This window comes from Nilaparvata lugens, chromosome 7 (genome assembly GCF_014356525.2).
Source record: "Nilaparvata lugens isolate BPH chromosome 7, ASM1435652v1, whole genome shotgun sequence".
Lineage (NCBI taxonomy): Eukaryota > Metazoa > Arthropoda > Insecta > Hemiptera > Delphacidae > Nilaparvata > Nilaparvata lugens.
Genome location: NC_052510.1, coordinates 16,470,214 through 16,491,894, shown reverse-complemented (window position 1 = coordinate 16,491,894; position 21,681 = coordinate 16,470,214). Strand labels below are relative to the sequence as shown.

General features: G+C 33.0%; 1 protein-coding gene across 2 annotated transcripts in view; it reads left to right on the top strand.

Annotated features, from left to right (window-relative positions):
- Positions 1-21,681, top strand: part of LOC111051793 (potassium channel subfamily K member 1) — a 112,982-nt gene that overhangs the window by 77,743 nt on the left and 13,558 nt on the right. The window contains exon 1 of one of the 2 annotated variants that reach the window (XM_039432186.1): positions 17,082-17,348. The exons of the other annotated variant lie outside the window; for it this stretch is intronic. Within the exon in view, the coding sequence (XP_039288120.1) occupies positions 17,141-17,348 (208 nt within the window). The 5' untranslated portion in view covers positions 17,082-17,140. Of the gene's footprint in view, positions 1-17,081; positions 17,349-21,681 lie in introns of those variants that run through there. 2 annotated transcript variants of the gene reach the window in all.

Below are 21,681 nucleotides of genomic sequence, written 5' to 3'. Positions count from 1 at the left end.
AACGGTACGTGAATTCATGATGAATACAACAGCGAATATAGGTATAGGGAATGGAGAGCTTCACCCAGGGTTGAGAGCCTCGCAAATCGAAATTAAACTCTGGGTTGTATAGACAAGGAGGAATAGTCAACATCATATTGTTATTAGGTCGGTTGATTTTCATAAACAGAGAGCCAATTCACTGTGGAGCAATATTGCGAGATCAAACGGTATTGGAGGAGGGAGATTGAGCTGGCGAGGGATCACCTTGATTCTTGTTGAGTACAGCCACAGAGAAGAGATTCTTCTTCTTCCTCTTCTCTGTGGTACAGCATGGATGGGGATGGAGTGGTGGATAATTTTGGTGTGAGATGCAATAATAATATTGAGATCTGAGGAGAATGTTCTAGGTGGCAAACATCAAAATAGTACTCAAATGTTTTTTCTATTTCTACAGCTGGCTTTCGATTTAACAATCTACTCAGTTTCTTGGTTTCAAGCCAGTTAATAGAAACTTTTGGATTAGAATATCTGGAAGCTTCTACTCGATTGGTATTGTGAGATAAGACAACCCAAACAATACATAAACTATTCTCAGTGAACTAATATTAAGTAAAATAATTTATGTAAACTATTCATAAACTAATACTAAGGTCTTTATGAAATATTATTCAGAACATTAGAACAAGCCAGTTCGAATTAGTTGTCTGGCGTGGCGACTAATATTCCTTTCTTAGTCCTTCTTAGTTATTTTAAATCTGTCTCTTCTTCGAAATCATAGAAATCTATATTACAACAGAAAATGATGAAATCAATGGTGATGAGAATTCATATTCATCTTAATTCATAAATCATCAACATTTAATTTTCTATATTATAGAGAATCCATGATAGGCAATTAAAAGTTCACTTATATATGCGTTGTAATTAGAATTTGAATAAAAACTGAGACAAGATATCCCTGAGAGGGTTCACTCATTTCTCATAGTTCTGACTTGACATTTAGATTATAATGAGCCGTTTTATATTCTTAATTCAACATGCACGAGATAAGAAGAGATTCCATAACTTCTTGGAAACACGTCTGGGCTTTACGCCAGGGAAAGACATTTGCTCTATGAGTCCCCAAGTTGCTCATTCGAGATAAGTGCAAATAATTAAAAGTAGTTTCGAGATATCGCCGCTTGTGAGTATCTTGACTCGCTTGTGGAGTGGAATTCTTCGAGGGAAGTTCGTGGAAAAAAGAATTTCATTGGTCGGGAAGAGGAAAAAGTGTTGAGATCGCCTGATGACGCAATCCAGGCTCTAAGCTGCTCCTTGAGGATTTATTGCTGCCCAGATCCAGGTAGTGCACTTCTTTTGTTCTGCCAACTTCTTTCGTTTTCCACGAAATGAGAGAAGCACTGAGATGGAGGAATAAACGGTTCATTTTTTGTTTTTCATACCAAACAACCGGGAAACTGAATAACGGAGCCTCTTACGTACGCATTTTTCATTGTGGTTCCACTGTCAGTTGAGTTATAAACACTGTTCATAGTTTAATTGGCGCTTAACTCGGAACGGAGTATAACTGTCAGTTCAGTTAGTGAGTATCAATTAAGCACTGTCTGAATTTAAAGAGGCTGTAAACTTCGAATAGTTGACTTTCTAAATGATATTATCAAGCGATGCTTGAGTTTAATTGGCGATCAACTCAAAACAGAGTTCAACTGTCAGTTAAATTAGTAGCTTTAGTATCAATTAAGCACTGTCTGAAGTTCAAGAGGCGCTAAACTTGAAATAGTTGTCTTCAAAATGATATCAAGCTTTCGGAGAATGAAAGAAATAATATTGCAGAAATTTCTAATTTTATCATTCGATTATATTTTATCATGAATTGTTATTAAGAGTAATTGGGTTTACAGTAGTATGCAAAATGGCGATGAAATCAATGAAGAAGTTGAGAGTTCTACATTTCTAAACGCAAAATCTATAGAATGTCTAGAGTAACATTTATTTTGAAAATTTGACACTCACAAACCTAAACATGTTGAAATTATTGCTGTCTGGAACTATGAGAAATCAACAATTATTATGTTCGAACAAAAATAGTGGGAAACTCTTTGGTTTCAAACTCTTGTTATTACATATAAGAAGGATAAAAAATATTTGAACACAATTCCAGTCAGCAGTACAGCAGTTCACAGATTCTATCCTTTTCACGGATCATTATTGTCTTGCAAAATTTCAAATAGAGAAAGTTCAGCTCCAACTTGATCTATCTTCATAGAATCTTGATTCTTATTGAAATTATTTCTTTAATATGTGAATATTTCCTATTTTAGTGATAATAATATGAAATATTTCTTCTATGTTTGGCTTTGAAGCATCTAAATTTAAAAAACTAGTTTGTTAAAATAATTATTAAGGACTGAAAATGTTGTGAAGTGAACAACTACAAGACCTGACCTAATTCGGACTATGTGTAATCTTATCTAAATTTGGAAGAGGAATAGCACAAGGTTACCTTATTTTTTCTCTCCATATCTTTTTGATGATGTAATTATTGTATGAATCAATAAAAAATAATGAAGACTGAAGAATAATGATTATTCAGGAATCAACAACTGTGGAAGAATATAGGCCTACTATATTTTTTACTTTCCAATCAAAAGCAAGAATTCCAATATCCAAGGAAAGTGTTTTCATAATTCAATAGAGATCATTGTAGCAGAATCGAAATGATCATTATATATTCATCAGTATTTGATTAAATGCGATCTCTCATTTATTTCCATCTGTTAATGATTTATTGTGACACTATGCTTATGAATACTCATTATTTCATGATTTCCATTATTATTCTCAAGGAACATTCCAACAAGAATGCACTCACAATTTTGTTGAACCAAATACCGCCTTCATATCTTCAAGTTCAAAATGAAGTGTGCTATGAATATTGCAGGAATTCCGAGAAAAGTGATATTTGTCGCTTGACAGCTCTCAAGTGATATTACTCTCTTGTCCCTTCTCAATCCTGATATTTCCATTACTCAACGTAATTTCAGAAGAAGTAAATTGAAATAGAATAATTGAGGAACGTGTAAAATGGTTACATAACTTTCATTTTATTTCATTTGTGCGTTTTATCAAAATTATGAACGAATCTTTGTCTGTCTCCTTTTATTGTACTTATTCCATGAATAAAGGGAGAGTGAAAAAATCAATAAAGCTATTTCAACTATGATTATTGAACCAGAATTCGTTTATTATAGGATAGAATCCGGATGAAAACGGATTTTCGATTATCATTCAACGAAACGGATATCGCAGGAGTATTCTTGGTGTGGCGGTGGGGGGTGGGCAACCCTGGATATCGGGAAACTCGTATCTCTGTGATAATTGATGACTTATTCATTAGCATTTAGATTATCGCAATCCGATCTCCAACTATCTATTCCATCTTCTGTTTTACGCAACTTGGATTCAAGACGATAACTTAGTATTATTTGATTACAATCTCTGTTTGGATCAGCAACATCGTTGCACTCGGGTGAATACTGCGGATTACGTCAATGAATAGGATCGATGCAACCTGTTATTTATTGGGAGCCGGTCTGGAAAAATTGGGCGAGGAAATCGCGAAGGATTCAATTACTTTTCATCAGGATGCCGGAATCTCGAGAGACTCGAGAGTTGTGTGCCTGTCTTGCGAGGAATTGAGTGAGAGAGAGAGTGTGAGAGAGAAGGAGCCCTACTCAGATAAGTTATATACAGTTCGGTTGCTGGATTTACCAGCTCCAAACTCAGATAAACTTACATCAGATGCGTATTACATCCCTGACATATGCTATGATTGGAATATGGATTTTCCAATTCCCGTTTCTGTAGTGCTGGGTATGAGAAAGATTCCGAGAACACTAATTCCTCCAAAATGCTTATACTGTAGTAGCTACGTCTTTACTCAGATAAACTTTGTTTGTCTGATGTGACTTACGCGGCTGACATCATACACGTATTACGATTGGAATATCGATTTCCTTATTCCAGTTTTGGAAATGAGAGATTACCGTCACTAATTGGGATGAGAGAGATTCGTAGAAAAGTATTTTTTCTGCCAGGGCTAAACTCAGATAAGCGTGGTATATCAAATGCAAATTTCATGTAGCAGAGCTACATATAGTTTGGAATAAACCACTATTCACTGCTTAGTTATCCCAACCAGATGCCAAAGAAGAATGTACGTAGTTCTTGCAGCAGCCACTGCTTTTGGCGAAACTACTGTGATGCTTTCAGCACAGAGAAGAAAGAGAAGATATTGGATAATTTTGTAAATTTTGGATAGCTCATTTTCTGCTATATAGCTGAAAAAATAGGCTCAACTGCTATATAGCATATCTCCAAAGTCACTCTTTGAACTTGTAGCAGAGCTTTATAGCTGAGCTACATGTAGCTCTGCTACATGTAGCTCTGCTACATAGTGTAACCTAGCTTCATAATTCCCTTTTTCTGCATTATCTGCGTGATCATCGGGTATTTGTGCTTGTGGAGGCTGTGGTAGGTTAGGGTCATCTTCTGTGTCACTATCATTGTCAGATGATGACTCTGAATCTTGCTCCCAAGGCCCATCTTCATCAGCACTGGATGGATCAGAGTCCTCTGATCCTTCTAAAATGCGTAGAAGTTCCTCATCACTAAGAACATCCTGGTCCTTTGTAGCCATAACTAGTCCTAAAAATAAAAAAAAACATGCTAGTATAGAAAAACAAATAATATACATAACCTATAATAATGTAGTCAATGAGAAAAAATTAGCATTATCAAAAATCAACTATTGGCTATCTGAAAACCAAAATTATATGGTTAGAAATATAATATTATTACCTGTCAAGTCATGAATCTCTATTCTCCAATAATAAGCAAATATAATAAAAATATAAACTCAATTATTATAATCAAATATAAACTCAATATTGCAGCAGAAACAATGAGATTAATGCAAATAAACAGCTGTAATATGTACTCACCACTTTACCAGCTGGTAGGAGCTATGAAACTGCTGCGATCTGTTGGCCATTCCGAAAATAATTCATTTGTTTCCTTCTGAGGCCAATACAAAACATAGAATTGATGTCACTGATAGGCCACAATGAAAAACAACCATTTAAAGTATATGCTACATGAGGTCACCGGAGACCTCATGGCCCATTGGGAACCCAGTTATGAGGCACCGGTGCCCTCACGGCACGCAATGTGTTAATCAGTAGTGTTGTTCTATTCTAATATTGATCTCTCTACTCCAGTATCAGCGCTAAGGGATTAATTATTTTCATGGGCATTGAGAAATTCACAAAGAATCAAATTCCTGGAAGTATTAATGATTGTCGGTTTTAACTGAGGTGAACTTCCTATATCAAATTCACTTCCTATATACCTCCGGCATGACGTGTCATGATTAGAAAATCGAATTTCATTTTCAAGTATCAGTACTTATTGCATGAGAAGTTCAGATTCGACTATGGCTTGTACAATTCAATAGAGTATCATTGTTGGTTAATTGATAATGGACTCAATTAATGGAATCAATGAATTCATAGAATTAAAAATTTAAGCAATTTTCACACTTCATTATAGTTCTGATATGAAGTTGACTGTTTTTATTCATTTTTCAAGAGGGAACAATTTTTAGAACAGTAGGCTAAATAATGAAAATAAGCTATAAGTGCCTAGTACATAACAGGTGTGACATCTTAAAATTATTAAGACCATGAAATAAAATAAATCTAAGTAATAGAAGATATATTATTGTCAGAGGCTAGGAAGAGTATCAAATGTACTGTTACCTGATAGCAATGAAGATTACACTCATCAACAGCTGTGACTGAGATAAGAGCACCGTTTTATACGGCATATTTTGGAAGAATTATTTATTGAAAATTATAATTTATTGCAAATAATTTGTAAATTATTAAACCATCAAATTTGGAGGTTACAACTTTGTTTATGTTAGTGAACAGCTGTTTTGAATGCAGTCAAGAAATTAGTCAAAATGAATTATTTGTACTGCTGAACTTACGTTTCAGAACGATGATATAATTACTACTAAAACCAATAATTATTGTAATAAGGATAGGAGTTTTAAAATAAAAATATAATTATCATTGTTAAAATAATTTATTAATGGAAATATACAACATGTTACATATTATAAAAGCGAGCATGGTCATGATACAAGCATTATCATTGATAAGAATTGTAATAATAGTTTTTTGTTATTTATTAATGTAATAAGAATCTCTTGTATGAAATATAATATTATTACCTGTCAAGTCATGAATCTCTATTCTCCAATAATAAGCAAATATAATAAAAATATAAACTCAATTATTATAATCAAATATAAACTCAATATTGCAGCAGAAACAATGAGATTAATGCAAATAAACAGCTGTAATATGTACTCACCACTTTACCAGCTGGTAGGAGCTATGAAACTGCTGCGATCTGTTGGCCATTCCGAAAATAATTCATTTGTTTCCTTCTGAGGCCAATACAAAACATAGAATTGATGTCACTGATAGGCCACAATGAAAAACAACCATTTAAAGTATATGCTACATGAGGTCACCGGAGACCTCATGGCCCATTGGGAACCCAGTTATGAGGGCACCGGTGCCCTCACGGCACGCAATGTGTTAATCAGTAGTGTTGTTCTATTCTAATATTGATCTCTCTACTCCAGTATCAGCGCTAAGGGATTAATTATTTTCATGGGCATTGAGAAATTCACAAAGAATCAAATTCCTGGAAGTATTAATGATTGTCGGTTTCAACTGAGGTGAACTTCCTATATCAAATTCACTTCCTATATACCTCCGGCATGACGTGTCATGATTAGAAAATCGAATTTCATTTTCAAGTATCAGTACTTATTGCATGAGAAGTTCAGATTCGACTATGGCTTGTACAATTCAATAGAGTATCATTGTTGGTTAATTGATAATGGACTCAATTAATGGAATCAATGAATTCATAGAATTGAAAATTTAAGCAATTTTCACACTTCATTATAGTTCTGATATGAAGTTGACTGTTTTTATTCATTTTTCAAGAGGGAACAATTTTTAGAACAGTAGGCTAAATAATGAAAATAAGCTATAAGTGCCTAGTACATAACAGGTGTGACATCTTAAAATTATTAAGACCATGAAATAAAATAAATCTAAGTAATAGAAGATATTATTATTGTCAGAGGCTAGGAAGAGTATCAAATGTACTGTTACCTGATAGCAATGAAGATTACACTCATCAACAGCTGTGACTGAGATAAGAGCACCGTTTTATACGGCATATTTTGGAAGAATTATTTATTGAAAATTATAATTTATTGCAAATAATTTGTAAATTATTAAACCATCAAATTTGGAGGTTACAACTTTGTTTATGTTAGTGAACAGCTGTTTTGAATGCAGTCAAGAAATTAGTCAAAATGAATTATTTGTACTGCTGAACTTACGTTTCAGAACGATGATATAATTACTACTAAAACCAATAATTATTGTAATAAGGATAGGAGTTTTAAAATAAAAATATAATTATCATTGTTAAAATAATTTATTAATGGAAATATACAACATGTTACATATTATAAAAGCGAGCATGGTCATGATACAAGCATTATCATTGATAAGAATTGTAATAATAGTTTTTGTTATTTATTAATGTAATAAGAATCTCTTGTATGAAATATTAATATTATATAATAATTATCATACAATCAAACGCATGGACTGATGTAAAAATCTCTGTAACCCGTTCAGGCCAATCATAGGTCAGAAAAATGACACCAAAAAGGGATGATATTCAAACATGATATTCTATTTTTTTGTTATTAGCAACTAGAAAAGGCCTTATCATATGCGGTGAAGAGAATTTAATTACTAATGAAAGGCAGATAATTTAAGTTTATTTATTGTAAAGCAAGAACTGTTCTCTTACTCATCTCTGACGTGATGTATACGTCATACTATTTCCACCAATAGCAAAATTCTACGCAAATTAAGTAAGACGGAACTGCTCAGCAAAGGTTTTTCGAGAAGAGAGACACTACTTCCCTTTCAATGCCTTCACTGTAAAGACCTTGTTCTAAAAGTTACCATTTTTCTAGTGAGATTCTTATTATTTGTTAAATTTATGTAATTTAAATGTTAGCCTATATCTGAGGCAATATTATTCGTTATATTTGTAAAATTATTCTATCAATTGATTACTTCCATGAATCTAAATTTTATTATTAATTTTGTATTAGTGAAGGAAATAATTAATTTATAAAGAAAATCTCCCATGTGCTGAAGATTGAAGTTGGGACGAACCATCGAATCGAAATTAATTCAAAGAAACTACCATACCAAGAAGGATCACGTGAGTTTTCTTTTTATTTTTTGGGGCCCCACCCTTCGCTTCGAAAAGTACAAAAATTACTTCCATTTTACTTCGCTAAATAAACTGGCCACGTCGAAAGCGCTATTAAGATAAGTGTACTGAATTATAATTGTAATTTTTGTGGTCGTTTAACTGTCCTTATCTGCCTTAACCACGACCCTGATCAAATTCACACATTGTAATATTTTTCTAGTTAAATCATTTGGAATCATAATTTATCTTTAAGAATTTTAAACTTTGTAAAGAGAATGTGCATGATAGCCCAGCATCATAGCACCAATTCAAAGCCTGTCAGCAGAAAATTATTCAAAACCTGTTTATCAAATCTTGAAACTGTACTGTTTATTAATTATTATTACTGCTCATTATATTTCAAATTTAATATTTCACTTCCAGAGTTCGATTATTTCTTTAGCCCTTCAGATTTTGTGTTTGGCACGTTTGAATGGTTAAACACCGATCAAAAACGATCATTGAAATAATTTATCCAAATTTGGTTCAAGGAACAGATCTAAGTGGAGGTATCAAGTGGGGTCAGATCGAGATCATACGTTCTCTGTCCTTACCTGCTAATATCTCAGCTTCTATCTGTGCCCTTCATCGACTTAGGAATAAAAGTTCCTACCACAGAGCAGAAACAGTTACAGCGTAAAGAATCATACAATAGAGCCTGAAACTTGGAAAGATTCTGTCCGCGAAGTATCTTCCGAACGGCATTTGGTATATCAAACCTAGCCTAGACCGTCGGAATTTATTAGTGGCGCAATCCCGCAAATTATATGCACCAAGCTCCTTGCTCGACCTGTTTGATTTTGTGCACTGTCCACAATACAGGTAATAATCTAAGGTCTCTGAATCTGGTGTCTAGCAATTGCTACACTACGACGTATACTTGCAAAGAATATTATTCTCATAGAGATAGTCATTGAACAGATCAAGGGTGTGCAGGAGTTTGTGCCTCCCGCGATTTGGACTATAGAATTAAATCTTTTATTGAATCTCTCAGTCTGGTGTTCAGTAGAATTCATCCACATACTCATAAATTTGAGATTACAACACCGAGGGTTCAGTGTGAGATTTTATACCTGTGTGACGGCATTTAAATAAGACTACACCACACAGGATATCAATTCTAGATTCAATATATATGTGTATTACGGAAGGCTTCTGAATCATCGTTCCCGTTGACTAGTTGAAATCAAACAATACTGAAATAGAAGAGGTTGTAATAAGGAAATGGAATGAACTTATTCACAGAGTGAATAAGTGAATGAACTTATTCTCAGAGGAAATTTGTTGTTACCTTATTCATTATCTATTGTAATAGATAAATAAATACTCTATCCAATTAGGCATGATTGACCTTCTATTTATTCGATATGTTGTCAACAACAGGAGAGGATGTTGTTAACCTTATCATACCATCACAATTTTGGGTGAGTCATACACCATAATATGAACAACATCAAATAGTGTGAACTGGAACTCACCTACAAGGTTATCTATAATGATGATGATGAACTCATGAATCATTATTACCGTACTGTATGTTATACAGAAAACAGTTATAATAAATGGAGGCTATTTGTTATCTTATCATTCTTTTCATCGTCTTGTATTTTTTTGGATATCAACGATTCTATGTTGATCCGTCATTCAAATCTAAATACATATATAAACTTTTCACAATGAATGTTAAGAGTAGCCTACTGAATTGACTTTTATGACATGAAAGGGTGGTTTGTCCAAGTACAAAGATTTGTTAATTGTAAAATCAATAAATCAGTCACTAAATAAATAATATGTTTTTCCCAAAATGGTTGAGTGTGAGGTAAAGATTGATTAGTCCTAATAAACTTCTGTTCATATTCATTGTGAACAGAGAAAATTTCCCTAAGAGATATCATAGTTTGCACTATATACATTCTAACATGCATGGAATATAGAGGTTCAAATTTCACTGAGACTTCGACGTAAATTCATGTTAGCAAACAATATTACAGGCCGAAGTAACTTAACTTGAAAGTTAAAACTCAAACTTGCAGCCTACTCAAGTCTCAAGTCACTGGGGGAAGTTACGCATGAATAGCTGCTGAGAATTTGATTAATAAACTGATGAGCTGAAAACTTTCCCGAAGTGCTAACTAAACTTTCAGGAAACTTGACAACTTTGAAAATTCGGATTCCTGAACCTTGTTGATAATTAACAAGCGGTTGACTTTGAATTGCAATTAAAGTCGAGAATATTAACAAATGTTTTCCTTCCTGCGCTTGATTTGATCGAGAAGTGTTGCTGAAATTCCTGAACAAACCTTCGCACTTGAAACTCTCTTTTAGAGAAGACGTAGAAAAGTTGCTATCAATTATATGAATTGATGAGCATCCAAAATATATTTAATGATGATAAATGTAAGATTTTGATCTTTCAAAATGCTTATGAGATTACCTTCTCAACACTTTTTCAAGTTCATTTCTTAAAAAAACACTGATGAACGATTGAAGTTTCATAAAATTAAACATTCATAACAAATTAATAATGAATATTTTATCAAAATGTAGCATTCATGAACAACTATCAAACGTAGTTTCAAATAAAAAGCTAGATTCAGAAATTTTAGAAAAAAGGTCGTTTCTTGGAAAATAAGATGGTCTTCAAAATCGTAAATTATAATACTGTATGTTTTGCTTCCAAGATAAGGAAAAGCTGTGTATACAGAATAGGGATGGTGTTGAAAATGAAGATGAAAATTTATGATACAGGAGAAACTCGTGAGAAGATGTGTTGAAAGTTGAATTGGTTTGTTCAATGAAATCAATAATTGAATTCCCACTAACGAATAACTAACAGTCAATCAATGAAAACATGGCGTATAAGATGTCAGGAGGGTTGACAAGACGAACTTCTCCAAACAATCTGTAGAACACATTTTTGAAGAAATAATACGTAGCATAATATAATATGAGAGAACAGTTATATGAATCACGTGCTATTTCAGAACTTTAGACCAGCGGCTTGAAAGTTTGGATCGATAATATAATCTCAACTCAAAAGTGAGCCTATTGAAATCAGTATGGAATTACTAAATAACCAAAACTCTGTACCCGGCAGATTTGAATTTAGTCTACTATTTATCGTCTGGTGAGCTGTTTACAAATTGTTCTATCTGAATGATAATAGACGAAGAAAGCTGAGGTATTGGATAGTTGATGATAGAGTGAGACGGAAATAGGCCTAGGTCTTAATGCGTCATCCGCCGTTGGACTTTAAGCCTACGGTGTCAAGAAAATGTCGTGCATCGTTGTGGAAGAAGATATTGTGATTCTACTCTATCCCAGAATAAAACGCTATTAGGCAATTCATAATAGACTTATTGGTTGGACATATTTGAGGGAGGTTCTTAGAAACAATATTATTTGATACGTTTATTGGGGAGAGTGCTCAAGCTGATACGAAACGTGGGAGGATTCGTTGCTAGGGTCAATGAACTCTTGAAAGAGTAAACATTAATCAAATCAAATTCTTAATTAAATAATACTTTGAATCCTAGTCCATAATGAAGATAGTATCTATTTTTTTGGAGAAGAATAATCATTATGGTAATCGTCTCCTGAACAATTGGGGCAGTGTGCTATTTCTGTTATATTTTATTAGTGAATCATTTACAAAAGAGTTGTATGGAATATTCTCTATGTTAAAAATTGAATCAGATTTTGAAAATTTCAGATTCAACATTTTTGAAAATCTGATTCAACATTTTTGTTGGAATTTTCAACAAATTTTGAAAAATTAGCGATCCAGCATTATCCAACTTGAATGACTTTTGAATCGTTACTCGACAAGACCTCGACATTCTGGATCATTTGAGACTATGAATTTGATATTGCACCTAATATGCCTTCTGGGTATCACTGTATCACTCTTGTTGACTTGTTATACAGCAGTACAATTATATTCACTTTTTATTTCTCATTTCACTTATGGCTCTACGTTCTACGGAAAAATGCTTATAAATTTCTCAGGAAATGGAATTATTAAAACACATCATACTGCATTATGAGTTCCCTTTTTTGATAATCAGTTATATGGAAGACGATATCTTAGTCTACCTATGTGAGTTTAGTTACTTTCTAGGCGTTCAGACCCTAAACATAACCATCAAAAGTCAAGTTCTGAGCATTTTGGGTCTCGTGTTGACTTGCTGGAACCAGAGGCAAAGTATATTGAAATATAAATAAAGCATTCTTTTTTTTATGCTGGAACTCTCCTCAGTGACCAGCTTCAATTGTAGGTAATTTCATCATCACAATTATTATTTAATATTTCAAGGCTGATAAACTTATCAATAATAGTTCCAAGTTCTACAGTAATAATTCCACGATTATTCCTGATAGTAGTTTGAAAACTCAGCTATGATAGAATTGAATTCATCAACTTTACTCCAGAGTATATTCTATTAGAGAGAATTAAGACTGTATCCAAGTTGTAGAGTACTTATTTGCTCTGCCTACCTCCTATTCCGACTGAACAAAGTTGCAAAACCTGAACGAAAGACTGTCACTCAAACTATTGCATCACCTCTCAAAGGTATTTAAGAAGTTTAATTAAGAAGTTTCGTCTCCTAAGAAATGTCGATGCCAGGCTGTTTCTTCTTGTTGAAGAACTGTACAATTTTTAAAAGTTCTATAATCAATTAAGAAGTAACTTCAAGAAGCTCCTCTTAATTGGATTAAATGGTTTAGAGAGGTGTCATTCCAATTCCTAAAACTGAACTGATGATAAAGACACAGACATCGGAGTCAATATTAAAATTGGAGTACAGAGTTCTGCTGGTGAAACACATTAAGCATAAAAAAAATGTTATAGGGAATTTATGCACATATAAATCAATAATGCGCATAATCCCTCGTGTATTGCAGGAGAAATTGGTAATTTTTTACACTGACCTAACATTTATAGATTTGACACAAGTGGTAACGATGGATAATATTTAACAATAATTCATAATGGATAATTCAACAGACAAGTTCAATGTTAGTCATTTACTCAGCATTCATTAAGAAATTGTTCGGTAAGCGGTGAGTAAAACTGTAAGTGCAAATGTTCTTCCAAGAAAAAATAAAAATAATATACTAATAAATATTAAATTTGAATAGATATTATTCTAATGTAAGTACATCATCCCAACAAAACTGATTATAAAATACGTGTACATACGGAATACGCTTATTAGTATACGGAATCGCTTTCATTGAACAAGATACGCCTTTAACCTCGTCTGGTTTTGTTCTGTATTTTTTGTAACCGATTGTAATCTGTTAGTTTTTTCTTAACAATATTCTGAATTCGTCAAAACTGTCGTGATGAAATCAATACTATTAAATTGCATATTTGTTCGGTACAGTTGCTATATATCTTGGCAATTGTGACGTCTAACCACATCGGGAAGACGAATAGTAGAGCAAGAAACGATGAGAATCCAAATGATACTTTAAGCAGCCAAACCACAGTTATCTGCAACCCTGTTGCATTTGTAAATATCAACACTGGTCCACCTTGCAGGAATGCAAAATAGTTTGGCGGCTTCCTCTTGAGTCTGGAATAGCGAAGAGACATTTTTGAAAAAAGTAGAAAAAGTTGCCAAGTCAATGCCATCAAGGTCGTCACCAGCCTGGAATCATCATACATTTGTAGAAAGGAGAAATCTGTATTTTTCGAATCCATGCAAGTTTTTCTGTCGAAAATTTGAGCTGTATAGGTAGAACAAGAATAGCGAGTATTTAATCATCCACTCTATTCATTGGCATATTCAAGGCCTATCCATGGACAATGGACATGTGGAACCACATGATAATATTTGTGAAAGAACATTGTCTAAATAGTAACTGCGTACTGCGTATCAATCAATCAATCAATCAATCAAGTTTTATTGAACAAAATATTTACATTGGAGGTCCCACTAAACCGGAAGGGTTTTCAGTAGGTGCCTATATAAGTATACATAGTAAATTATAGAATAGTACATTACAAAGAAACAAAATTAACAAATTTGATAAGAGGAAGAGAAAAAAATTGTTTTCGCATGCAAAGGAAAGTTGTGAAGTAAGAAGAGGATGTAAAGGAAGGATGGTGGTGAGGAAGGTAAACTTATCTAGGAACTAGAATAATAAAATTTAAAAAAAGAAATTAGATAAATCACTCAAGTAGAAGAAAAATATCAATTGAATCAAATCATAAATCATGAAAAATGAGTATTCACTATTTATGAAAACAATAATTATAATAAACATACATGTGGGGAGAAAATTAAGAAATGAAAGTTAAATTTCAATCATAACAGAAGTGAATGCTCAGAGAATGTTGGTGTATTAAAAATATCTCTATTCCTAGTTTCATCTGATTATGTGGTAGTAAAAGACCCAGTATAAGCGGTTCTCTATACTCATTTGCAGATGATACAGTTGCTTTGTTTCATAGCTCAAGCTGGTCTGATGCTTGTACGTTGGCCAATAATGGTTTATCTGTGATAAAAGAATGGTTGGATGATAATCTGGTGTCTATTAATGTTGCCAAGACTGTTGTTATCCCCTTTTCGCTAACTTCTGCAGGTTCACCAACTGTTTTTGAAGATTGCAATATTGTTATCCACAACACTGGTTGCAACCAGCATAATCAGTGTACTTGTGTTCGACTGGAGTTTCAGGAGAAAGCTAGATATTTAGGTATCATGATAGATAAGCACCTGCGCTGGGAAAGTCATATATCTTATCTGTGTTCAAAATGAGAAGGTTAATTTATAAATTTGTACAGCTAAGAAATATCTTACCTCTTCATCAAATAAGAATGGTATTTTTAGCATTGATAGAGTCCATTGTGAGTTATGGAATCATAGGTTGGGGTAACTGTGGTGCCTCCATTATGCAACCGTTAATAATACTTCACAAGAAGATTATAAAAATTTGTTTGAGGAAACCAACAAGATACCCTACTGAAGGCCTGTACCGGAAATTTTCAGTCTTTACAATACCCAAGCTATATGAATTCAACCTATTAAAGTTTGTTTATTTGAAACCTCATGCTTTTCCTGTGGCTGTACCACACAACTATACAACTCGAAGGCAAGTGAGGTTGCCCCTGGAGGAGCATCGTTTCAGGACTTCTGCAGCTGCATGTCATGCTTCTGCCAGGGGACCTCGTTTATTCAATGAGCTTCCTCTTTCAATTTCAGGCATTCCAAATTTCAATAAGTTTAAAAATTGTTTAAAAACTTTTATCAATCTGAGACAAGATTGATTCATTCCCTGTCAGTATTTCGATTCATTTCCTATTAGCTTTTTGTTTTATATTTACTATCATTTTCATCTTATCATGTTTGTTTTTGGTTAATTTTGTTTTCAAAGTAATTAATGCAAGTTATTATGAGTTCTATGATGTACTGGGTACTATTTTGAATATTATTCTCATTGGAGCATATTTGTGTGCATATTTTTCCATTATATTTCCCGTTTGTCTGTATTTGAATTAATGTATATATAAATTTGCAAAGTATAAATAAGGACTCCTAGAGGAATAATTTTATTCTGTTTTGTAACTGAAAGATCTTTGTGTTTATATAATTTTTGTTTTCTTATCAATTTGGATTTCTTATTTTTATTCTTATTTTGTATGATTAAAACTTTATTTATTTAGTAACTGCATCAATAAATTACGTAATCTAGTTAATTATAGTTTGAAAATTGTATTTATTTATTTATCTTTCACACTTTGATGATGATGATTTCTATTATTTTGTTCATTTATTATTTCTATGTAATAAGGTAATTGCTCTTACGACTCATCCCTCAGCACAAGCTTATGCTTAAAGAGGGATGGACCTTTTTTCATTGATTTGTATAAGTTTATTAGTACAAGATTTTGCAGTATTGTATATTATTATTTTGTTTGATATGATTGGTTAATAAAATTTATTATTATTTATTATTATTATAAACTGAGCACATTTCCACCCTTTTCTCTTCAGCCTATTAAATTAGCAGTCATCGCTTTCGTTCATCAATATCCACATTCCACAACTAAACCATTGCAAACTATATATCTACAAAGAATTATCATCATTATTCATTAATATCACTTACATTTCAAACAACTAGAATTTCTCCAATACTGTTTGGTTAAGGTCCGATTTTTTTGTTGCATTCTTGCAATGTTACATTCGAGAAAATTTCTTTGACTGTATTTCTCATTCCTTGGAAATTTCCGCTACGGGTCTCATATTGAATGAACAATATACCTGCGGTGGTATCATCTTAAAGATATTCGTATTTTCCAGGTTCATTTTATAGGAAAATATGTGATTGTGGTTTTAAATGTTGTGATTCATGTTATCTTTTATTGAAATTACTGGAAATTGAATAATATGAGCAAAGTAGGAAATGGAAACCAAAGTTGAAGAGAACAAAATTTGATACAAAAAGTGAAGTGAACCTTTCAAAACGTCTTATAGTCAACTTTACTCATCTCCAAGCACGGAAAAGGATTGAAAGTGATAATGTAACAAGTGAAACCACTAACCTACCCCATTCCTAGTCTTGATACACAACCGTTCCTCCGTATCAAGCCATGCAACGGAGAGCGTCTGCCTGTAGCGGAGCTCTTGGAGTTTGTCCCCGAGAGCAGGCGACCGTTGATGTTCGATGTTGGACTCGTTGTCATTAGTGTTTGTGGGTGCGCGATGTGTGAGGAATGCCTGAAAAGAGAGCCCGTCTGCGGCGCGTCCTGGGCATACGCCGTAGCTCAAGCCTCCTCATCCTCTACGTCGTGTTCTATGTCGTCTACCTGGCAGCCGGCGGAGTCATCTTCGCCTCGCTGGAGTCACCCATCGAAAGGCAGACGATGGAAAATTTGATACACGCCAAACGCGCGTTTCTTAATAGGAATCCGTGTGTAACAGGTTGGTGGATTATCAACTGTTCACTATCATTTTTCGTTCATGATCATGTGCATTGAATTGATAGGGGTTTCTATAATTGATTATGATTTTTAGGTACCGTAAGTAATGTAAGTGGTACTGTACTTTTCTAAGTTGAAACCCATGTGCGTCAAGTTGATTTTGCATCAGTTTTCCATTTTCTTGTTCATGAAATAAAATGAAAATCCCCTAACAGGCATCTCTACCACTAAACCTAGAGATTTGCATTAACTTGGAGGGTTGAACAATCTTAGTTTCATCGTTTCTTAGTTTAATCGTATAAGTTTTTTCTGGTGCTATGATGAAGTACAATCATATTAGAAGTAATTTAGAGATAACAGATAATGACATGTTTTACAATGTTTATACCATAATTCAACAATGGTGTTGAGTTTTACTCTGAGAACAAATGTCATTTTAAGGGGTTACCAATCTACTATTTGCAATAGGATGCCGAGTCTTTATAGTTATAATGAGATCAAAAAAGTTCTTCTAGTTTGATTTGGTTAGCATTATAAGTATACGCGTATAAATTGATACGAATAAGAATGATAATGAGAATAAATGAACAAGTACAGTATTATTATCTGGTTGCTCAAGACAATACAAGCACTGCTATGTGCATTGATATCATCTACACTCTATATAATTATACTATACTCTATACTCTATCTATTCTCAATATCTTGGGGGAGCTCTAACGATGTTGTCATTTTTTGGTGGGGGAGGGGTTTGTTAAAGAAAGCTTCAATTTCCAATTACATTAATTTAGACTCTGGACGCTCTAACTGAATAGTTGTACATCTGATGATTTAATCGATATTATTTTAATTATCATGTCAAATTACTTCGAATCTACACACATTGGACAATATTCTAAATGGTTTGAAACAATATTTGAGAAGGGTAACTAACCCAGAAGTTACTTAAACACTGTTATTTGATTATGAGAGTAGTATAAATAATGTAATTGTTTACAAACGGGTTCTGAAGAGTGAATAAGTCCAATTAGAGAATCGACTACAACTAACAATACACATCAAACAATCCCATTTGAATTTGTCATCTTCTTGTCAACTGTTAAAACCAATGATAGAATGTAGTATTTTAGTTTCCCTTTTCAACAGATACGAGTATTGAATATTTTGTAGATCAGAGAGGAGTTTCAAGCCATCTCCATTTCAGTATAATTTTGTCAACAAAAGTTAGTAATTTAAGATATAATTGCATCAACTGAAATTGTAAGTACATGTTCAATTAACAATATTAATCACAAATAATACGATAGGCAACTGTTCAAACCGTTCAAAACCACCGCTAATACGGTACACAGTTTGTCAGTTAATCATAGGGAAATAGTATAAAAAAATATCTTTTTAACTCTAATCAATTTCTCTAAACATGTTTCGACGTATAATTTCATTTTCGATAAGGCGAATATTAAAGAAATAGATTCATATCATAAAGAAAAGATACAGTGAATTAATGTATTATTTGTTTCTGATTATATACAAGTCAGATATAGGCTTAGACAACAATTGCAATAATTTACCTTTCCTGAAAGCATCTACCATAGCGCATATATTTCTTAAAATATTCGTTCAAAAACTTTCAAAATATTAATTCGTTTCAATTCATCAATGGAGTAATAATATTCAACAATATTAATTCAACATTGTCAATAAGAATGAAAGTTTCAAATACATTTTTATCACATAAAGAAGAACGAATGACTGACGGACATTGTAGCAATTCCAGCGTCATTCCCTCCAATTTGTTGTTGTTTTTCTCTGAGTAAATTTATTCAAAATGTTGAAACTGGTTTTATTGAGGAGCCAGAGCGGGGATTTGCACGTGGAGTTGATTTCCTTATTGCGACTTAGCATTCGCCCCTTTTACTATACTGGTTTCACCATACGGTCAGACTTGTGAAAAGTACGCCATTTTACAAAAAAAAACTAATTAAGTCACTGTTTATTTGTTATTCTCGGTGGAAAGTCTCAGATAATTTTCAAGACAACACGGGCAGGTCTCTCCATAACTTGTTTTGATGGGAAATGATAGGACAAATCAATGATTTTATTCATGATGCATTTACAGCAGAAGTAAACAAGCAGTATTTATAACAATTATGGCATGATAACAAGGGAATACATTCTCGACAGATATGAGCTATTTCAAGGTAATGACAGTTCATGACGGTTGTTTCTGATAATGTTATCAATTGTAATTTTTGGTTTGCATTGTTTGAAACTTATCAGTATTACTTTCAGAGTATTAACTTTTACGAAATTTTCATTATTTATTTGAACTCTTCCTCATGAATAATATGGTACATTTGACTTTGACAGGATACAGGGCTAGTGAAAAGCATCCATGTGCATTATCAGATACGAATAATGCAATGATATTTTTCATAATAGTTAACGGTATTCATTCTCTATGGTATTATCTCCAATAGGTCTCAAGATATTCAGATAATGTAAATATATTGGAGTTAATAAGGTAGAAGATACCTTTGAAGAGAGTGGGCTAACAAAATAAACGATACTATATCAATATAATATATTCAACAAGACGTATATATTATATTACAATATGTTGAATATAATAATCATAATATACAATTGAGAAATTAATCAAACAAGGAATGATATGAAAGTTCATTGACCGATAACTGCTTCAGTTTACCTTCTACTCGAAGTCGTTTCTGATGTGATAAGAATGTGAGAGGAAATCGATTTGTATAAACACTTGCTAAACATGAGGCCTATATGATAAGCTTTCAACTGCCACACTACTTCCCTCCAAATTGTAGCGTGACATAACCAGTGCCTTCCTCAATTACATTAAAAGTAAACAAAATCTTCACATGTCTCCAATCGTACCTTGACATAACGCACGAGTGACTACATACATTCGTGATAAAAAAACCTCAACTTCAATTCAATTAGTTCTTTATTCCTCATGAAAAAACAATATAATTTACTATTTTCCAGTTAAATATTCTTAAATATATAAGTTATCAAGTGGGCAAAAGTTAGCTAATTACTATCAAAAGCCTATCAAGTAGCTACTAGACAAAAGCCAGAAGGGTTACTATCAACAATTATTGAAATTGATCGTATAATTGTAGTTGATTTCAAAGTCTTCGAATAATCATTGAAAGCAATGGACTTTAGCAGTTTTCAAAAATAATAGAGGTCTAAGACATTTTTGTATTGTAAACATGTAAATATTTATTCTTCATGAATTCATATACTATCAGATGACACATCACATCATTCTTTTCAGTTTAAATTCTCTAAAACCTTCAATTTAGTTGGATATTATTTGAGAATTCAATTTAACTTATGATCAGAAAGGTACGACATGGGATCGTAAAAAGAAGTGAGTTGAAAACTTCCAATCAACCAGTCTCTATTATAAGTTACATAACTTCTTGTAGGCCTGTGTGATAATTATGAGAAATAATATTAAAAATAAACTTGTTTAAAATCTTGATGCTGTCTTAGAATCAAAATATATTCCACAGTATTAGCGGTTCTTCTCACAGGTTATAATCTTGAAATAGGGGTTCCTCACTGACCTAACAGATTCCAAGGATTCAAATTTGGAAGATTCTAAAAATAAAGTGAATCAGGCCCAAAATCCTCCCATCAAGGTAGACAAGTAGCTTTTTCCATTCTAGATTGCAGAGGCTAGACAGTCATTGACACGAGACTTGTGTAGTTGAGCAGCCTTGACCGAGCCTAGAACTTCTCTCCAAGTTGTAGAGCATTATATAATCAGGCGGACCTTCCTGGCTTCCTTCCCAGAAACGAGCATTATTGCTCCGTATCTCCGGTATCAAGTGACGAGCCTCCCGCGTCTCAGGATGCATCCAATCATATATGTTACATAATTAGCATACACTCTTGCATTGTCGTATATTAATTTATCATGGTCACGATGTATTTATTTGTTACTTGTATAACTTTTTTTGTTGAAACTTATTTATTTATTGATATTCAATATCAGATTACGTCACATATTAAATGCATATCTTGCGAACATTTGTGTAATGGAATTATACTACTGAGAAATGTGATTGTCAAGCCTACCAGTTGGGAAATAATAAGATGCAAATTGAAATCACGAGCGACACGCGCTCAGATTGATTCGTTCGTATTCCTCGTAGAAATTGAGGTGGAATTACTCTCACTCTAACATAATAAAATATTCTCTATCCTCAGTGGCTTCAATTTGCATTAATCTGGATTGAAATTTATGATTACAGTCAATAGATATTCGAATATAGAATGTTCGAAGAATC